An 18622-nucleotide genomic window follows, 5' to 3' on the forward strand; every position below is an offset into this window, starting at 1 on the left:
TCCTCTCCTCTCCTCTCCTCTCCTCCCCTCCCCTCCCCTCTCCTCCCCTCCCCTCGCTCGTTTCCGTCAGTCTCAACTCGCATTTCTCTAGTTCAAACTTTGACCCAGTCGACCAGAACTGTTGAGACTCATCTCCCTCATACCGCTCACTGCCCTCTTGCCCTCATCCCCCCTCATCCCTTTTCATCCTCCCTCATCCCAGCCCTCATCCCCCCTCTTCACTTCGCCTCCGTCAGGTTTTTTGGTTTTCAGCCGGAGATTTTGCGGCAGGAGGAGGTCGAGGACGAGGATCTTCGAGTCATCCAGCGCGCCGCAGCCCATGAAGCTTGTCTTCAACTTGCTTCCTCTTCTGCTGCTCAGTTCATCCCCTCACAGAGTTGAACCGTTTGCAGTCCCGGCCGTATCATTCCATGTTGCCAGTCAGAGTTTAAAAAGGTTTCTGCGAGGTCCGCTCAATCCGACCTGAGGTTTTGTCAGGCCGTCTCTACGGATCTTTCAACCTTCGAGATCTCCTCGAAGACCAGAAGGCCTCAAGTCATTCGCCTGCAGCCTTGTGCCAAACCTTGAGTGCGTTCAAAACATACGAGACTTGTCCTCCGTGACTAACTCTCCAGTGAAGCCCGGAAGGTAAAGAGTCGATCCGTTGTCATGAGCTTGCATGTAACATGCTTCATTCCTAGAGTTTTCAGAACGGCTTGCGTGGGTACAGCAAGTGAGAGCGATGCTTGTCTGATAGTGGAGAATATCAAGACTCTCATTGATTTGAGATCGGAGAAGGAGTACGGCATGGACTCGGTCAAATACAACAGCAGCGTGTGGCAGCAGTACGATGATCTTATTTACGAAGTCAAGAAGTCGAAGACCGGCAAGCCTAAAGCTCTCATTCCCTCTTCTCCGGCGAAGGAACCAATGCGCGCGAGACACATGCTGTCAGTCATAGATGAGGCCATCTACAAGCGAGGAGTCTTCAAGCGGATGAGCCTGCGCAAGAAGATTAAAGCTGGAATCTACAGGGCCGTCAGCTATACGAAAGCTCGATCATTCTTCATAGAGTACATCAACAATGCAGGTTTGGCTCGAGATGGGCGACTCGTCCTAAAGCCTGTCTAGGTCTGCCACTGCTGAATGAATTGATTCTCGACTACGGAGGTCCCTCCATCAAAGCGGTCATGCAAGTGGTGAGTCAGGGAGGAAAGTGATCCGAGACGTTTTAACGGCGAGCAGTTGTCGGACCGGGCGAATCATCCTGTTGCGTGCGTTGCACTTCGAGAGGTTGACAGGTGGTTTAAACAGCTTTGAATCTCAGGTTCTATTGCACTGCGGGGAAAGATCGTACAGGATTGATCGCAATGCTTGTACGTTCCTTTGGTGATGATCGTGTGGATGGTTTTGCATGACATTCATGATTAGGTGCTCTCAGTCTTGGGAGTTGATAACGAGGCTATAGTGAATGACTATGTGCTGTCAGACGACGTCGGATTGTGATGAAAGCAAGCCTGTCTTAATTGCTGTCGCTCAGGTGTATGCGAACTTGGGTGACAAGAATGCCATGGTTGGAGCGCTGAGACAAGAGCAGGTAGCACATCACATCCCTGTTCCCATAACTCTCCTAACGATACGGAAGCTGGACCCTGAAAAGTTTCTTCGTGCACCTCGTGCGGTCATGGAGCAAACAATCAAACTTCTCAAGGAGGAATACGGAGGAGCCGCCAAATATTTGGAAAGTAAGTTAGATCGAGGCTGCTCTGTCATCGTCTGAGAGTTGCACAGGCATAGGGTTCGGTCCGGATGAAGTGAAGAAATTGCGGGTGGCCTTATGCGATGACTAGCGATAAGAAGAAAACTCTGACTGGTGTTAGAAACAAAAATGATTTCTCTAAGCAACAAGGCTATGTTAGCCGGCGAAGAGATCTCGCGAGAAAATCGTTTCCATGGTTTCATAAGCGCAAGCACATGGCCGTCTTGTTCGCGCACGCGATCGCTACTTGAGCCCAGGCAGCAGAGACTCAGCAGAGCGACGAGCTCCTGAACAAGTTGACAAGTCAGGAGGATGAAGAAGGAAAATCAAGTCGATTAGACACCGTGGAAGTATGATGTCCCCTTCCACCTCTCCTTCTGATACATCTTCATGGTGCGCAGCAGAACGCAAGCTAAGCATCTGCAGTAGAAATCAGAAGATACGAACCAAGATGCGCACGAAAACTTCACGTGCAAATAATCGCGATCGTTGGAAAGGCGTAGTGTAAGACATATGTATCGAAGAACGGTGTGGCTTCATCAGGGGGCAGCTTCTGTGCTCCATACGCACTCTGCAAAGAGAGGGGCGGTTGGAAAGAAAGACAAGAAGAAGATGAAACCAAACACATGAGAGGGAAAAAGAAATCACCTGCTGAAACTTCCCCCGTCTTCCGCGCATCCCCCGACCAGCTTCCTGCCCTCTCGTTGAATGCATGGAGAGGTGCGGAGACATGCTCGCTGCCTCCACATCTGAGTGATGCGATCGAGCAATGTGCTGCTGATTTTCTGCATCCTTTTTGAGTGTCTCGGCTGAAACGCCATGCTGTCGTGCGATGTGCTTGGCTTTGACGGTTTCAAACCGATGCTTCATACTCTCCTGCAACACATGTCATCTTGGTTCACCTAGTCAAGGCTCATCTCGACTGACTTCAGGTGCCTCCATCTTCAAGCTCGACGTCGCTGACTCTCCGAGCTGTGCCAGCACCACCATCACGAGCGCCGAAGCCATCCTCGCCACCCTCCTCGCCCCCTCTCCTCTGGCCAGTCCCGGCATGATGTGGCACACCCCCTCATCCCACCTCCAGCCCAACATTCCCTTCACCACCCGTAACCCCCTGTTGACCCCTCTTTACCACCCCTGCTCGACAGACTCTCGAAAGTTCTGTCATGCCACCGCTTTCACTTCGTTGCGCTGACTGCGGATCACAGGCAAGCTCCCCTCCTCCTCCCTCCCTTCCCTCCACCCCTCCTCCTTCCCTTTCCTCCACCCCTCCTCCTTCCCTCCCTTTCCTCCACCCCTCCTCCTCCTCCCCTTTCCTCCACCCCTCCTCCCTCCCTTTCCTCCCTCCCTCCCTCCATCCATCCATCCCTCCTCCTTCCCTTTCCTCCACCCCTCCTCCCTCCCTCCCTTCCCTCCACCCCTCCTCCTTCCCTTTCCTCCTCCCTCCCTCCCTTTCCTCCACCCCTCCTCCCTCCCTCCCTTCCCTCCTCCTTCCCTCTACGCGTACGCTTTTCATTCCTTTTCCTCGTTCTCATTTCACGTTCTGTGTTTGTTATCATGATGTGCATCGCAGCTCAAGGATGCCAACGAGGCTCAAGCGCATGCAGAGCTCACTGGCCACACAAACTTCGAGGAGAGCACGGAGCCGGTCCTGTGCTCGATGTGAATCAGCATGAGGCTGCTCTGACATGATCTCCAGGTCCTCCAACTTGTTTGCAAAGCATGCGGGAAGCCATGCAGAAGCGATACGGAGAAGACGCTGCATATGCAGAGGAACCCGGGACACACAGAGTTTGTCGATAAGACAGGAGAGAACCAGAGTGGCGTCTCGTATGAACTTGAAGCAAAAGAGGCAGATGATGAAGAGTTGAAAAAAGCTCTTGCTCTTTCCATGGGAAAGAATCCAGAAGATGCAACAGGTGATTACAAGTCGCCTGAAGCCTTATCATGATTGATTTCCTTCTGATTCGCCAATACAGGAGGAGAGGAAGTGATGATGGAGCGAGTGACCGACAAGGTGAACAAGGAATTGCTCGAGCAGCTCGTCGAGATGGGTTTCTCCGACATCAGGGCAGAACGGGCACTGTGGACGACTGGAAGCAAAAGCCTTGAAGAGGCTGTCACATGGCTCGCTGAACACAGCGAAGACAAGGAGATCGATGAACCTCTTCTTGTCCCGGCTGGCGCAAAGCCAAAGCTGAGCAAAGAAGAGCAAAAGCAGTTGTTGGAAGAGCGACTCGCAAAGATAAGAAAGGTTACAAATGGCTTGCTATAGCGAAGATCTTATTTCGAACCAGGACAAGGAAAGACAACAGAAGGAATTGGAGAAGCAGCAGGAGATGGCTCGCATTGCATCCTCCAAGGAGATGAACGAGGTCTCCTGGCCCTGACTGTCTGCTTGTCGTCTCCTTCTCTTCTTTCTGACACGAAATTCTCCAGGCAAGGCGCCTGCAGAAGGAACAAGAAGAGAAGATCGCGTTGGAAAAGGCTCGGCGTGAGAAAGAGCGTGAAGCGAGGGATCGGGCGCGTGTCAAGGTTTCGAGTGAGCTGAGGCGCTGCTGGACTAAGCCACTGTGAAGGCGGAGCTAGAGAAGGACCGCATGGAGCGATTGGCTGCTCGGGGGATCCGGCCAGAGCAGAAGGACGAAGTTGTCAAGGTGTTGACCTGCTTGACTTTCCGGCTCGTTCTGATCATGATGCCCTCGCCTAGACCGCTGCCGACCCGTCAGCTCTCCGATAAGTTTGCCTGCCTCTGATGCCTCTGCAGGTACAAAGAGCGAAAACTTGAACTGAGCACAAAACTCCGAGATCTCATTGCAACGTATCGCAACGACCCGACATCTCCAAATCCTGGAACGAAAGCTCTCGAGACAGCGGTATCAGGGAAATACGTGTGGGAGGAAGGAGAGGAGGATAGGGAGAAATCGTGAGCCCTGCAGAGAGATGATGATGCAGAAGCTTTGGACGGAAGCGGATGTCGGGAGCTGTTGGGGAGACGTAACATTGATCTGACTTTCCTTGTCAGTGTAAATATGTGGAGAACGTCGTCAATAACCCCAACGAAGACAAGTATCGCAGCATCAATATTGAGAATGCCGCGTTTCAGCGTCTGGTGGGATCAAAGGAGGGAGGGTTGTCGATGATGAAGGCCATTGGCTTTGAAGAGGTTGACGGCAGGTGACTCTCTTTCGACTTCTGTTCCCTCGCTCACGTTCCTCAAGACTCTCGCTTGCTGCTGTCGACATGGAGTGGCTCAAGCAGGCTCTGGTGGAGGTGCAGCTTGCGGTGAAACGTGGACCCTTCTACTAAATTATCCAACAAATTGCTACTGAACCGTTGTTGATGAATGAAGAATCACGGTTCCCACACTGGCAGCATGTCGCGGGCAGTCCCCGCCGGGATCTCCGGCCGGGCCGGACGGCCGCCGCCGCCGTGACCGTCTCATCGTGACGTGACCGCCGGCGGCCGGGCCCGCCGCGGAGTCCGATCCCCGGGCCCGGGGGGGGCCTGGCCCGTGGCAGTCGGACTCAAGCAGCGTGACAACGCCGACTCGAGGCGGGCCTGCGGCGGGTCAGGGCCGGCGTTGGCGAGCGTCCAACGGCTAATGGCTTTCTGACGAGAAGAGGGATAGAGGAGGAGGGGCAGAGGCAGAGGCAGAGGCAGAGGCAGAGGCAGAGGCAGAGGCAGAGGCAGAGGCAGAGGCAGAGGCAGAGGCAGAGGCAGAGGCAGAGGCAGAGGCAGAGGCAGAGGCAGAGGCAGAGGCAGAGGCAGAGGCAGAGGCAGAGGCAGAGGCAGAGGCAGAGGCAGAGGCAGAGGCAGAGGCAGGGCTATAGATAGCGAAGAAGAGAGCCAGGAGAGGGAGGGAGGGAGGGAGGCAGAGGAGGGGAGCTGAAGAGAAGGACTCTCGTACGCAAAACAAAATGCGGTCAGACCAAGGGATTCGCATAGTGGACGAGATAGTACGGAGAGATGCCGCCTTCTGTCAGGGGTTGCTGCACTCGCTTGGCATCAAGAACGACACGGCAGAGGTGCTGCTGTCACGTCAAGGTCTCGAGGAACTATGCGACATGTCGCATCTCAAATGCCTCGAGGCGCTTTGGATCAACAACAACAAGCTGAAGTCGATTCGCGGACTAGACAGCAACGTACAGATCAAGGATCTCTACGCATCTAGCAACCTCATCGACACATTGCAGGGCTCCTTGCGCCACCTTAAGTACGTCCGAATCCTCTCGCTCAACAAGAACAAGCTTGCAGATCTGGACAAAGTGCTTGCAGCGATCTCACACTTGACGAGCTTAGAGGAACTCGGTACAGTGCCTCATGTCTTCTCCTTCAAGCTGACTCTCATGTCTTCTCAGATCTCTCCGCAAACCCCGTCGCTAACGAGCTTTTTTACCGCGAGCGCATCATCTACACCTTTCCTAATCTTTTGGTCCTTGACCGCCACATGGTGACGCCAACCGAGCGTGAGAGCGCGAGGGTTCACTTCGAGGGGAAGGTCTCGACCAACTTGAGCTTCATGCGCACAAAATCCTTGTGGAAGAACCCGCCACGACAGAAGATCGCCTCGCTGTCCATCCTCGCAAAGGAGATGTACCGGGAAATCGAGCAGAGGAAAACTAGACAGCATGGAGACCATGCTTCGCCAGGTCAAGCAGCTCCAGCTGAGCCACGACCTGCAACAATGCATGGTGATCAAGCAGCGTAGAGAAGAAGGAAGACTGATGACGCGATGCACAGCAGGAGGAGGAGGGGTGAAGCATGATACCTTCAAGTTCAAGAGATTTGTGTCACCGGTATGCGTAAGAGATGGCGACATGCGATGATGAGATGCGCAGAGCTTGTCGCTCACCAGGCCTCAGCTTGAGTTGTCCTCTTCGCTCTCATTGCGGACGGTCAGCAAGAAGCGGGCAGAAGGCATCACCATTGACGAGGTCCTGCGCTCCTGCTGTCAAGCTCTTGACTGATGCATCGCAGAGGCGATGGAAACTTTACCAGGAGAGAAAAGCGTTGGAGCAGCAGCCCACCAGACTGGAAGAAAGCGAGTTGATGATTTGAGAGCTTAGGGGATGAGGAGACGGAATGCGCATGTCCTCATTCAAAGGCAGCTTCGGGATCGAACATTTCCTGCGCAGTTGAGGCTGCCTGTGTGGCAAGACCGAGGAAAGTCTGCTTGAGGTGAGGTGAGGCAAAGAGGAGGAGAGCATTTCCCCGATGGGAGCATTGAACCTCAACCATCTTCTCTTCTACCTGCGGGTCAGGAAAGAAGTTTGTCTTGACGACAAAGCGGGCACTTGCAAGGCTCCACTTCTCCTCCACCACCTCATGCCTCCTCCTCGCCCTCAGCCATCCGCCAACGAGCTCCACTTCCTGCTCCTGCCAAGTCTCTGAGCCGATGTCCTCCTCGCGTGTGAGGAGAAGCAGGTCGTTGAACAGCAGGAGCCGTCGAAGAGGTTGGGCGACCTCCTTGGGGCTCGCAGACCCCTGGAAGAGGGAGGCAGACAAGGCTGAGACTCTCTGATGCGGGCTCATCACCTCCACTGTCTCCTCCATCAACTTCCTCCGATGCGCCGGCAGCCACTCGACCCGCGACATCCTCCACCCCTTAGGGCTGCAAGCTCCACACGCTAGATACGCTCCCTCCACTGCAAGCCCGTCGTCTTCCTCCATCAAAGAAGCGGTCCTTGTTGTGTTGCTTCCCCTCCCTTGGTCTACAATGAGAGCATGCAGTCTCAACAACTCAAGGAGTTCGCTGGATGTTCGTCCCTCCAGCATCTCAAGCTGATGCGTCAGAGTCTCTGAAAGGAGAATTCTCGTCAGAGAGCATCCTCTCTACATCTCGACTCTTATTCGTCGCCTCTCGACATGTTTCTAAAGTCCTTCCTCCCCTCCTCTCACCTTGCCACTCTCTCCACTCGCTCAAAAGCACGACGTCCGGATGTCCAGCAGGAGTTGCTTTCCTGATGGCCAAGCTGACTTCAAGAAAGTCTTGCGAGCATCGCAGAGGGGCAACAAGATGGAGGGCGAGGGCGAGGGAGGAAGAGGAGAGGACTGAAGCTTCTAACGACGATAAGAAGCACAGAAAGCGTCGGTGACGAAGAGCTGAAGGGTAAGTGAACAACATAAGATCGAGAGGATCGGGAACACAAAGGCACCTTGAGAGAATGCTGAGCAGGCAGGAAGCAGTTGATAGATGCACAAGCACATCTCTGAGATCCATCTCTCAATAGCAGGACAACAGATGGCAAGGCTACAATTTCAAGGTCATGAAGAATGAGAATGCATTCAATGACACCTCAAGCTCGGCGAGTCGAGGCGACAGAGACCGAGAGATCGCAAGGCAGCAGAGGAAGCGACCAACAAAGACTCGGAGTTCATCGCGATCATCTTACAAATCATTTGATTCATCGTCCCCCATTCTGTTCGAAGGACTGGACGAAGAAACAAGAAGTGCAATGCATTGCAACAATCAATACATTCTTTCATGATGCCCTCGAGTCTTTGAACACATTGAAATCGCATTTCAAAGATCTCGGCCATGGCCGTCAGTTGTTTTTCGCTTCTTGAGATTTCTGCCTGAGCAACATAGGAAAATGACAAGTTTACGATCACTAAAGCAATCAATAGCAAGAGTGTGACATCTCACCATCATTGTATCTTGCAGATTTTCTAGCAGCATCTTCTTCTCAACTTTCTTCACCGGAATCGCTAGAAATGAAATTTCTGTCGACTCACTCATCGTGAGCTGCAGAGCATCACTCGTGAACAAGGACAGGAGAACAGCTTGACCAGCCGTAACTCGCACAAGTCTGACGTCCGTCTTCGTGTCTTGAGCTCTTGCAGCAATCCATGCGCTCCCTTCTTCGATGACCATGAGATTGTTAGCGGCGATCTGAGACAGCAGAGCTGGACAGCTTCTCGAGACGCTCCTTCTGGTGGCGATGAATGCAAGTTGGAGCAGCGACGTATGTGAGAGAGAAGAGAAGACAGGAATCGATGTTGCTAGGCTCTCACCAAGACGCTGATGCACATCCAGTAGAAGCAGAGCGACAGAGCGAGCAAACCGTGTGCGATCAAACTGACGAACAACTCCTGCTGTCTTGCCCCAGGCCTTCACAGCGTACGAAAACCTCATCGCCTCCTTCATTGCCTCAGGATCTAACCCCAACGTCTCCCCACTCGCAACAGCAGAACAAGAGCCAAATGTAGATCCTTGTCCTATCACTTTGTACTGCTCATCGCCGTCCTCTACTTGGCAGTCTTGACGAGCCGTCCCGGACACGTTTCTTGAAATCACAGCAACCTCGCCAGTCACTACCAAGAAGAATGGACCCAACCTGCGATTCCTCGTGTCGATGATGGGATCATGCGGGGCGAATCGAATTCTCTTGGAGGAGGAAAGGAGGAGAGGCACATGCGAGGGCTCCAACTTAGACCATGCTGAGTTCACTCTCATCGCAGCCACGAGCTCTCCTGACTCGTCTGATCCGTCCGTCAGCTCGGATGGCGGCCGGATGCTCTGCAGTCTTGATTTATCATCGACACTGCATTCTGTCGTCCCCGTAAGATCAGAGCATGAAGAGAGAGGCTGGCGCTCTTGCGTGCAAAGCTCGTTTATGAGGAAATGGCGCAAGGCGACGATGACGTCTTTGACCTTGTCTTTAGCAGTCAGCGACGAGGTGGCTTGGCTGGCCTCGCCTTCTCTCTTGACCTTGTCTTTAGCAGTCAGCGACGAGGTGGCTTGGCTGGCCTCGCCTTCTCTCTCGAGCAAGCTACGTGACAAGCTACGTGACACCTCCCATGCTCTTCTCCTCACCCTCTCTGACCTCCCCAACTCTTCCACCATTGCTAGCGCTGCCTCTTTCCCGGCCATGAAGAGTTTCAGGGGTCTGCCACTCCAAGACCATCCAAGGACGGGTGTATGACCAGTTGCAATAGGGGGTAGGGGTAGGGAGGGGGTAGGGGTAGAGAGTAAAGAAAGGGCTTGTGAGGTTTGCAAGGTAGACGAAAGAATGGGGTGGTGGCCATGGGGCGAGGAAGAGAAGAAGATGAAGGCAACGTCGCGAGTGGCTTGCTACGACAGCAGAGACGAGTACTTCTTCTGTCTTGGTAAGTGCCTGCTGAGACGGCGACTCGCATATGAGACGCTTTCACGCTCATGTCAAGCTGACCTCTGTTTGTCTCGTTTCCATTGATCAATTCTACTCGTCTGGTTGCTTGAGTTGCTTATTCCGATGTTGCTTCGCATGCGCCACATACATCGATAAGCTTTTTGGTATGTCTTTTGAGCCTTTGCTTTTGAAGATGAGCACGGAGAGGAAAGTTCGAAATGCAAGCAGCTTGAGAAGAAGGTGACATTTCTCTTAAAACATGTTTCGAGGTTTTTGATGCAAGGATGGATGCAGTATAAACAGTCTTGCATGCAAGCGTGGGTGAAGTATTTCAACGTGCAACGCGAAAGGTTGAAAGCTCAAGGAAAACCATGGACCTCACCGAACATGGAGGGTCAGCATGCAAGTTTGAATCCCGAAAGACCATGATGTCAAATAATGCTGTACAAAGATCTTGTGGGACAGTGTGGGATAAATCACGTGATGTCCTCTACTTATGTTGGCACAGCAGAGGCTTTTGGGATGCTGACCTCTCATTGCACGACTGTGCTTTTATTAGTATGGTCTCAACAAATCAGTTCTTTAGCGACTAGTCCTCGACCAGCAACTACCATTCTTTTCACTTCTCCTACATCGCCATACTCGGATGCGCTGTCTTCCTCTGAATCAAGCAGATCCTGAAGCAGCCGGCTGCTAGAAAGAGCCCCTAAGATATCGGAATCTTGCTGAGCATTCAAGTACTCATCTTGATCTAGCGCGCTGCTGTCATCGATGAGCATTTCTCGCCGGAAGAGCTCGAACTCGTCTCGCTGAGCTTTTGCACGAACATGATTATTCGACAGCGACTTCTGCTGTACCACTGCATGCAGGCTGGAGGAGGCACCTTCACCGCCAACGTTCCTCCTTGACAGCGAGCCGGGCAGCCCCCTATGGACCAGAGGCCTCTCCTGCTGCCGTTTGTCAGCCTCCACCTGAGCAGGGCCGCTCATCCTCGTGCTGCCGTTGAAGGAGATAGCTGGAGGGTTTGGCATCACTCCGCTGCTGAGCCGCTGACCTGGCCATGCTGAAGCACTCATTCCCACAGGCACCTGAATGCTTCCTGTGCTAAGAATAGGGTTGGGATTGATCGCTGGGCCCGGAGAAACATTGTAATGGCGAACAGAAGACTGGGTCTGGGATGCACGGGACCTGAGCACGGACTCGTAGTGCTGAAGTTGAATCATGAAACCTTCATTCGGCTGGACAATGGGCCGTCCACTCTTGACCTGCATGAGAGCCTCTTGCAGCGTGTAGTTCTCAGTGTCCATCAAGTACGCAATGACACAGGTTGCCGACCTTGACTTACCCTCGATACAATGCACGAAAACAGTGCCACCATATCGCTTAGCATCATGAATGAAACTTGACGTCTCCGGGAAGTACTGCATGATGTTCTGGGAAGGAGTGTCGGTTAAGGGAAGAGACTTGTAGTAGAAGCGCTGCAGAGACGTGAGATGGTGATCTAGCGATGCAGCAGAATTGGAACCTGGGGAAAGAAATTCGGACATTTCGACGAGGCCAGATTCAAGATGTGCGTCACTCCGTATGATTTCAAGCAATTCAAGTCTTGCGCAGCGTTGACATTTCCAACAAGAACCTGCCACTGCAATCATATTTCAAGCACTTGATGCAAGCGACAACCTGCTGGGCTACCCAATCGATGCTACTCATAGCCTTCCTTTCAATGCGAGAGAAATTCAAATCCATGTCATCTGCGACAGGTCCGATACCATCAGAGTCCAGCCGGTCTCCAGCTGTGTTCAGTTTTCTCACGGTAATGGTGCTCAACAGTCAAGGTTCAGAAAGACCATGTGAATACATATTCCGTGAAGCTAGCATCATTGGTAAAACCTTCCTGCGATCTTCCCTTCCCTTCCCTCTACCTACACCAGCTACTCTCCCAGATTTGGCTTGCCTTGATTAACAACTTTGACTTGGGCATCCTCCCTATCTCTTCGTATTTGCTTTCTCCCTCCCAATTCCTCCCATTCCCTCTATCTGCTGCTTTCCCACCTTTTGCTTCCCTCTCATCGAATGGCATGTATCTCTGATTCTTCACTCCTTCCTTCAGTCCTCTTGCCCTTCCTTCCCAAATCTCCTTGACTTCTTCTGCTTGTTCCATCCGGCCTCTCTTGCTGCATCGTCACTTCCTTCGCGCTCTTCTCCCCTCCCTCCACGTCATCCCTCGGCATGCAGCGGAATAGCTGCCGAAGGCGAGCCTATCACCGTTACGAAGACCGTTGCAGGTAACCGTTGACCGGTGATTGTTTTTACCTTTCAAGTGGTAGGTTTCCGAGTTCTGAGGCAGGCCCATCCTAAGCCAGTTGACCCGGGGCACGACCGTACCAACTTGCCAACTCCGTTGACCCCTACCCGCCGCTAGAATGCTCAGCGGCTCTTCCCACTGTCCAAAGGCACTTCGAGTCTACAGGCCGCGTTACTATCCGATGATATGTGGGGCCCCGAGCACCCGGATGATGATCTCCGAGTCTCGAGACTGACTCACGGTCCGATCAGTGGTGCCGTGCGAAACCAACGATCCGATCAGATGCCAGGCTTTATTTGAATTAAAGAGGCTCACCCGGTGACTTTTTGCCGAAAAAAAAGTGCCTCAAGCAAAACAAACACACACAAAAAAACAAGAGCAAAAGTAACCAGAAGCCGCGCAGACCCTCCGTCCGCTGCCCCAGGCGGACCCCCGGGCAGCGCCGGCCGCTCCTTGTCGGCGGCTGCCCTTTCTCCATCCGCGGCCGCCCGCTTTGTGGCGGCAGCCAGGACGTCTCGACTGACCGTGGCAGTGGTCAGTCGGCTGCCTCCGGGTATCGCGTCTAAGGGATGTTATTCCTCCTGCATGCTCCTGCTGCTTGTTGCTTGATTGCCTGACCCTTCGGCTGCTTGTCTGCGCGGCTTCGCGCTTGGGCTGGCGGTGCCGCGTCTGGATGCCAGCCGCTGAGTGCTGGTTCTTTTCGGGCTTGTGTTTTGTGTGTCACGGCCCGCCGCATTCCATGGCATTTTCTAATGCTCGCTTTTGATCATTTTCGAGCGGGGTACCTCAGCCCAGGATTTTTGAATGGTCGGCGCACTGAAAATTTGTACCAGAAACTTCGATAATGGTTGAAAGTATGTTTGAATCGGGGACCGTGTCGAGCAGTTTTAGGTTTACAAGTATTCTTGCTTCCTCCAAACAACAAGGTTTCAAACATTAAAACTATTTTTGACCTTACACGCTTTTACACGCCTGGGGGGTGCATATACGACCAAATCGCCTGCCCTACCCTTCCCCCATTGCTGCATCCGCACCCGCCGGCGCAGGCGGCGTTTGTTTGCATCCCAGATGGCTCTCAGCCAATGGCTCTTTCATCGTATTCAAGCTCCAGGCCATCCAAGGTTGGATCATGTGTGAATGTTTGTACTTTTTGCGGCATACTGCAAGACGACGTTTCAAACAGCTCGAGCTTGTTTTTCAAAGGAAGCTGTAGGAATCAGCATCACCATGGATTCTAGAGCCTAGGGCTGTTTTCGAATCCTTTTGATGCTCATTGCAAGATGGAGAATTTGCTCGTTTTTGGTGATCAAGCATCCACAACCCTCTTTCGTATGATTGAGCTTCGAGCACATCTCTGACTGTAGAGTTGTTTGGTGTCAAGATTGTTTCTCGTAAAGGATCTCTCTGATTAGGCAATTGATTGTTGTTTTGGTTGGCATTCTACAAGACCCATACTTCCTCCTCTCTGTGTCAACCAAGCACATAAGCATAAGGCATGTCAGTCGTGTAGGCAACTTGATTGCAAATAGATCGCAAGTGTAAGATCGATGAACTATTCAACGCCATGAATGCCGGATGTGAAAGAACTTCCCTCAGGACTTTTCAGTATCAGAACCAGCGAGCTAAGACATAAGGTAGAGTCTCCATTGAATATCATTCCTGCGAATGTAATGTTTTTATCAGTTGTAGGGAACAGAAGCATGGAGACAAGCGGGTGCCCAAGCGAATAGGAACATCTTGCGGATGTAGGTTTGGACAAAGGCGGCGATGATTCCGAGGTTGTGAAACAGGCAGCGAAAAGATGCTGAGGTTTTCGGAGTTCATAAACATGGCTTGTGACGAGCATGTCACACGCAAAGCGATGGAAAACAACAAACAAAAATTGTAAAGCAATCGAAAGCAACGAAAATCAATGGAAAACAACAAACAAAAATTTTTCTCAAAGGTCTCACTCCTTGACTTCAACCACTGATTGAACATCTTTTTGACCTCGGTCATATCTCGACAAATCCGATTGTACTCCGCCGCTGAACAGAAAGTTGTTTGCGCCATCTTTTCAACGAGTGGTGCCGGGTTTGCAATCGAGAAGTGAGAGATTTTACAGTATTTATTATTTTCGATGTCGTCTTCATGAAAAAATATATACCCATGCACTCTGAAATTATCGTGGAGATCATCGTTGGCATGCTCCAACATGCAAGGAAAGCTGAAGAAACACATTTTTGGTATAGCATTTATTTCATCCGTATCCTTGTAAATTGCTTGATAACAATCACGGTTTCCAACTTTGTTCAAAATTCTTTTCAGGGCCACACAGGGCACTCGATTAGTTATAATGGTTTCGTCTACATGTTCCAAGAGGACTCCATTGTACATGATGTACACATCGACAACCTGTGCATCTGAGTGCAGCGATTTGATCATGCCCAGTCGATTCACTTCAACGCCCCTGTGATCTTCACACTGATATTGAACCCCTGTGCCAGGCTCAAGCATAATATTCAAATTACTGCCTGGCTTTTTCCAGTACATCCTGGGCAAGTCTCGATCATCAACTGACGTATGCAGGATCATTCGAAGCTTCAAATCTTCAGGTGTCTTTGACTCATCACAAGTCTCTTCCTGCTCCAAGAATGTATCGAAATCTTCCTGCCTTCGCCTTCTCTGAATTCCATTTGTTGCTGATACACGACGGTGAAGATTCATTTGTTTGGTGTCTATAACTGGAGCGCAAGGGAAAGGGAAGCAACGGGGAGGGAGGGGAACAGGGGGAAGGGAGGGAGCAGGGAGGAAGGGAGGGGAGCAGGGAGGGAGGGAGGGAGGGAGAAGAGCAGGAAGGAGGAGGGGAGGGATACTTGCAATGGGGATCTCAGGATTTTAATGAAAATTATTTGCTCTTTGATCGGGGGCAAGGGGACCTGTGTTTCGGTGGCACCCTATAGACATGGGGTAGGTATCTATATAAAACAACCGGTGTAGAAAAAAAAGATTGCCGTTGCTAGCTGGCATACGACTCCTTAATTTGAAAACAAAAATACTTATTGGCTAGATTTACTACACTCGTCAATGGCTGACACTAATAAGATTTCATGAGCGTGTATCGAAATATACGAATAACCCTACCCCCTCCATATCAGACAAACATACCGGTACACAGGGAAGAGAGCAGCCAAGAGGCGTGTAAGCCGGAACTCAAATGCTTAAAACAAATATAAAAGAGTACTGAGTGGTACAAATCATTCTGGTACAAAATTGACTAAAAACTGTATGCTTATGATCAAATTAACAGGTACAAGTGTTTGTTAAAAGGATATTAATTTATAATTGGGCATTAGTAAATGCCATGGAATAGTTTGTGCAGCTTCTCGCTGTGCGCTGTGTGCCTGGAGGTTTAGCTTGTTCCTGCTTTGTTTTGCTTGAGGCACTTTTTACCTTCTGCCAGTAAATCGGACTACTAGTTCTTGCGGCCATGAGGATGGGAGGGTACCTGCCGTCGAGAACGAGGATCCCCGACTGTATCGATGACGCTCTGAAGACCAGCTTCGTTCAGCATCGACCGAATCGTACGAGTAAGGTTGTCATGCGCCGTGGAAGCTTGGAGGATCGACGTTTGCAGGTCTGGAGATGATGTGCAGCAACGGAGGGATCGAGCTCGCGCTGACATCCATCACATTCCGTCGTCGGACACTGGCAGATCGGCATGCCATGGAGATCGGATAGCAGTCGAGCATCTGAGCATACGAGACTCGCATCGGAGAGTGGCTGAGGTCTCGCTCAGGAAAATGAGCCGCAAGATGGTAGACTGCAAGACCCTATCCTGCGGTTGACCTGCCCCTACTTGGTCAGGTCGGCAGAGCTACCAATGTAAGGGTGGACCAACGTCACGTCACTTTTTACCTTCTGCCAGTAAATCCATTGTCACGTCCGCCATCAAGCCCTCGTACTGCTCGGACCCTCGATCGCGGATTCCCTGAGGGATGTGGATATCGCCCTTCATCTTGCGGCCATGAGAATGGGAGGGCACCTGCCGTCGAGAACGAGGATCCCCGACTGTATCGATGACGCTCTGAAGACCAGCTTCGTTCAGCATCGATCGAGCGGTACCGTGTTCGGGTCACGCCGGTCCTTGGGCCTTGCTGCGGCGTCGCCGCCGTCACGGGCGGCTCCCGCTGACCGTACTCGGCTACCGCTGACTCGGAGGCTAGCGAGGAGGACTACCTCGAGCGGTACCGTGTTCCTGTGTCCAGCCTCCCTCCGTCCGCTGCCCCTGGCGGACCCGTCCGCGGCCGCCCGCTTTGTGGCTGCAGCGGACGTCACAGTGAGGGACGGAGACGCTTGGCCAGCTCCGCGCCGATCGTCGGCGCCACTCGACGTGTTTCCCCCATCGGAGTCGGAGACCTCCGGCGAAGACTCCCCCTCGGGCGACTCGACAAAGTCCGAGGAGGAGCTGTCCTCTGGCTCGAGAAGTGCTTGCGCCCGCAAGGGCGTCATGCGCCTCGCACCAGACAAGAGCGCCTCCAGCGTCAGCTGCATAGTGAGGCGCTGATAGGTGGCGGCGCGTTTGCGAGCCAAGACCTCAGCAGCACTGAGTATAGGATTTACTGGCAGAAGGGAAAAACAGGTCCGTTCTTTGTTTTGCTTGAGGCACTTTTTACCTTCTGCCAGTAAATCCAATCACCCGTCATCAGGCACGAAGTGCCGACCAAACGCCGCATCCTCAAGAGGCATCGAGCGCTGAGCAATGATGTCCGCCAAATACCAGATGAAGCGGAGGGTGTCAGGATGCAGGGTACCGTCCGTCGAGATGGCAAGAGGGATGAACGCTCGAGGAGGAGTAGTGATAGCATATGCAGCGCGATGTTTGCGAATCTTCTCAGACGCTGCAACATGGAGGGCGTCCGTCGAGGTTGACCTCCCCCCACTTGGTCAGGTCGGCAGAGCTACCAATGTAAGGGTGGACCAACGTCACGTCCGCCATCAAGCCTTCGTACTGCTCGGACCCTCGATCGCGGATTCCAGGGATGTGGATATCGCCCTTCATCTTGCGGCCATGAGGATGGGAGGGTACCTGCCGTCGAGAACGAGGATCCCCCACTGTATCGATGACGCTCTGAAGACCAGCTTCGTTCAGCATCGACCGAATCGTACGAGTAAGGTTGTCATGCGCCGTGGGAAGCTTGGAGGATCGGCGTTTGCAGGTCTGGAGATGATGTGCAGCAACGGAGGGATCGAGCTCGCGCTGACATCCATCACATTCCGTCGGACACTGGCAGATCGGCATGCCATGGAGATAGCAGTCGAGCATCTGAGCATAGCGGTGCGGGAAGGTCTTGAGGGGGTAGTAGCTCGAGACTCGCATCGGAGAGTGGCTCAGGTCTCGCTCAGGAAAATGAGCGAAGATGGTAGACTGCAAGACCCTATCCTGCCGGTTCAGCTTGTTCCTGCTTTGTTTTGCTTGAGGCACTTTTTATCTTCTGCCAGTAAATCCTATATATCTCTCTCTCTCTATCCTGCGACTTGAGCGAGTGTGTCCTGCGGCTGTGCAAGGTGAGGATATCACGCTGCTGATCGGTCAGCGCAGCGCGAGCATGCACATGGCGAGGGAAGACGCGCATGACAAGAGGGGTCACATTTCGCTGCGCAGCCTGGGGGAGGAATGAAGTGCTCATGTCGACGAGAGCGCGCAAACCAGGGATGTGTACCACAGATGCCGGGGGGCGTCCTGCGTCATCAGGCACAGCAGCCGGGGCAGGTGGGATCGCCGCGCCATCTGCAGCCGGTGCAGGAGCCTTGACACGACGGTAGAGGATCGCTCCAGCATTATGAACGAAGTCGTGCGCCTCAACGAAGAAGGTCGCCAGAGGATGCTTCTGGGCACGGAGAGATCTCGAGCAGTGAACGTCCAGGCTATGAGGAGAGGGCAAGGTCCGGGACATGGGCTGGTCAGAGTACCAAGCGAGGAAGCGAGCGATAGCCGTATAGTAAACAGCGGGGTGTAGACCCTCAGAGGGCGTGAACTCGTCCCCTCCCCGACTATGCGGAAGCTCCCGCTTGAACCTCGCAAACTCTAGCAGGTCGGGATGCGCGGCGAGGTACTGCGAGGAAGGCCAGCGGTGGTATTTCTCAAACGCCAGGTGGACAGAGAGGTCAAAGCGACGAATCTTTGATTGGACCCGCGGGAGAAACGGAGATGACCCCTGGAGGAAGAAGCGCAGCTTCTGGAGATGGCTCGCCCTCACCAGCGTCTTGAACATGAAGCCATGCTGGACGAGCCCGAGCTTCGAGAGCTCTTCGTTGAGGGTAGAAACCTTCGCTCGGAGCTGACTGACATAGGATTTACTGGCAGAAGGTAAAAAGTGCCTCAAGCAAAACAAAGCAGGAACAAGCTGAACCGGCAGGCACACAGGCCACAGCGAGAAGCTGCACAAACACACACAAAACACAAGCCCGAAAACAACCAGCACT

General features: G+C 52.7%; 7 protein-coding genes across 7 annotated transcripts; 3 read left to right on the top strand and 4 right to left on the bottom strand.

Annotated features, from left to right (window-relative positions):
* Window positions 1–648: 648 nt before the first annotated feature.
* Window positions 649–1829, top strand: GUITHDRAFT_114452 (hypothetical protein; the record flags this gene model as incomplete). The annotated part of the gene is made up of 8 exons (XM_005826412.1): window positions 649–1069; window positions 1111–1178; window positions 1225–1253; window positions 1307–1355; window positions 1411–1458; window positions 1520–1576; window positions 1625–1724; window positions 1771–1829. The coding sequence occupies 8 exons, from the start codon at window positions 649–651 to the stop codon at window positions 1827–1829; spliced, it is 831 nt and encodes a 276-aa protein (XP_005826469.1).
* Window positions 1830–1834: 5 nt separating this feature from the next.
* Window positions 1835–2758, bottom strand: GUITHDRAFT_154432 (hypothetical protein). The gene is made up of 5 exons (XM_005826413.1): window positions 2666–2758; window positions 2387–2614; window positions 2209–2309; window positions 2082–2158; window positions 1835–2025 (listed from the first exon to the last, which is right to left on the bottom strand). The coding sequence occupies exons 1-5, from the start codon at window positions 2744–2746 to the stop codon at window positions 1982–1984; spliced, it is 531 nt and encodes a 176-aa protein (XP_005826470.1). The 5' UTR covers window positions 2747–2758; the 3' UTR covers window positions 1835–1981.
* Window positions 2759–3611: 853 nt separating this feature from the next.
* Window positions 3612–5103, top strand: GUITHDRAFT_89082 (hypothetical protein). The gene is made up of 9 exons (XM_005826414.1): window positions 3612–3657; window positions 3718–3992; window positions 4036–4113; window positions 4178–4273; window positions 4318–4395; window positions 4449–4462; window positions 4506–4614; window positions 4764–4915; window positions 4960–5103. The coding sequence occupies exons 1-9, from the start codon at window positions 3630–3632 to the stop codon at window positions 5045–5047; spliced, it is 918 nt and encodes a 305-aa protein (XP_005826471.1). The 5' UTR covers window positions 3612–3629; the 3' UTR covers window positions 5048–5103.
* Window positions 5104–5658: 555 nt separating this feature from the next.
* GUITHDRAFT_114455 (hypothetical protein) lies at window positions 5659–6799 on the top strand (the record flags this gene model as incomplete). The annotated part of the gene is made up of 5 exons (XM_005826415.1): window positions 5659–6049; window positions 6100–6432; window positions 6482–6537; window positions 6580–6675; window positions 6719–6799. 5 exons carry the CDS (start codon window positions 5659–5661, stop codon window positions 6797–6799), a joined length of 957 nt encoding a protein of 318 aa, XP_005826472.1.
* A 36-nt stretch (window positions 6800–6835) lies between these two features.
* GUITHDRAFT_114456 (hypothetical protein) lies at window positions 6836–9998 on the bottom strand (the record flags this gene model as incomplete). The annotated part of the gene is made up of 8 exons (XM_005826416.1): window positions 6836–7539; window positions 7640–7843; window positions 7897–7991; window positions 8037–8172; window positions 8218–8317; window positions 8388–9513; window positions 9568–9630; window positions 9913–9998. The coding sequence occupies 8 exons, from the start codon at window positions 9996–9998 to the stop codon at window positions 6836–6838; spliced, it is 2514 nt and encodes an 837-aa protein (XP_005826473.1).
* Window positions 9999–10418: 420 nt separating this feature from the next.
* GUITHDRAFT_143482 (hypothetical protein) lies at window positions 10419–12013 on the bottom strand (the record flags this gene model as incomplete). The annotated part of the gene is made up of 4 exons (XM_005826417.1): window positions 10419–11330; window positions 11378–11488; window positions 11533–11645; window positions 11905–12013. 4 exons carry the CDS (start codon window positions 12011–12013, stop codon window positions 10419–10421), a joined length of 1245 nt encoding a protein of 414 aa, XP_005826474.1.
* Window positions 12014–15824: 3811 nt separating this feature from the next.
* Window positions 15825–17516, bottom strand: GUITHDRAFT_114458 (hypothetical protein; the record flags this gene model as incomplete). The annotated part of the gene is made up of 5 exons (XM_005826418.1): window positions 15825–15919; window positions 16055–16223; window positions 16388–16742; window positions 16836–17037; window positions 17102–17516. 5 exons carry the CDS (start codon window positions 17514–17516, stop codon window positions 15825–15827), a joined length of 1236 nt encoding a protein of 411 aa, XP_005826475.1.
* Window positions 17517–18622: the final 1106 nt, after the last annotated feature.

The sequence above is a fragment of the Guillardia theta genome, assembly GCF_000315625.1.
Source record: "Guillardia theta CCMP2712 unplaced genomic scaffold GUITHscaffold_75, whole genome shotgun sequence".
Lineage (NCBI taxonomy): Eukaryota > Cryptophyceae > Pyrenomonadales > Geminigeraceae > Guillardia > Guillardia theta.

Bases quoted from the DNA above. Each gene is read 5' to 3' on its own strand.
- GUITHDRAFT_154432 (XM_005826413.1), bottom strand. From the start codon at position 2,746: ATGGCTTCGGCGCTCGTGATGGTGGTGCTGGCACAGCTCGGAGAGTCA. The intron at 2,310-2,386 runs GTGATTTCTTTT...CTCTCTTTGCAG, and splicing joins GACGGGGGAAGTTTCAGCAG to AGTGCGTATGGAGCACAGAA. The intron at 2,026-2,081 runs GTGTCTAATCGA...CAACTTGTTCAG, and splicing joins GGGGACATCATACTTCCACG to GAGCTCGTCGCTCTGCTGAG.
- GUITHDRAFT_89082 (XM_005826414.1), top strand. From the start codon at position 3,630: ATGGGAAAGAATCCAGAAGATGCAACAG. The intron at 4,114-4,177 runs GTCTCCTGGCCC...GAAATTCTCCAG, and splicing joins CCTCCAAGGAGATGAACGAG to GCAAGGCGCCTGCAGAAGGA. The intron at 4,916-4,959 runs GTGACTCTCTTT...ACGTTCCTCAAG, and splicing joins TTTGAAGAGGTTGACGGCAG to ACTCTCGCTTGCTGCTGTCG.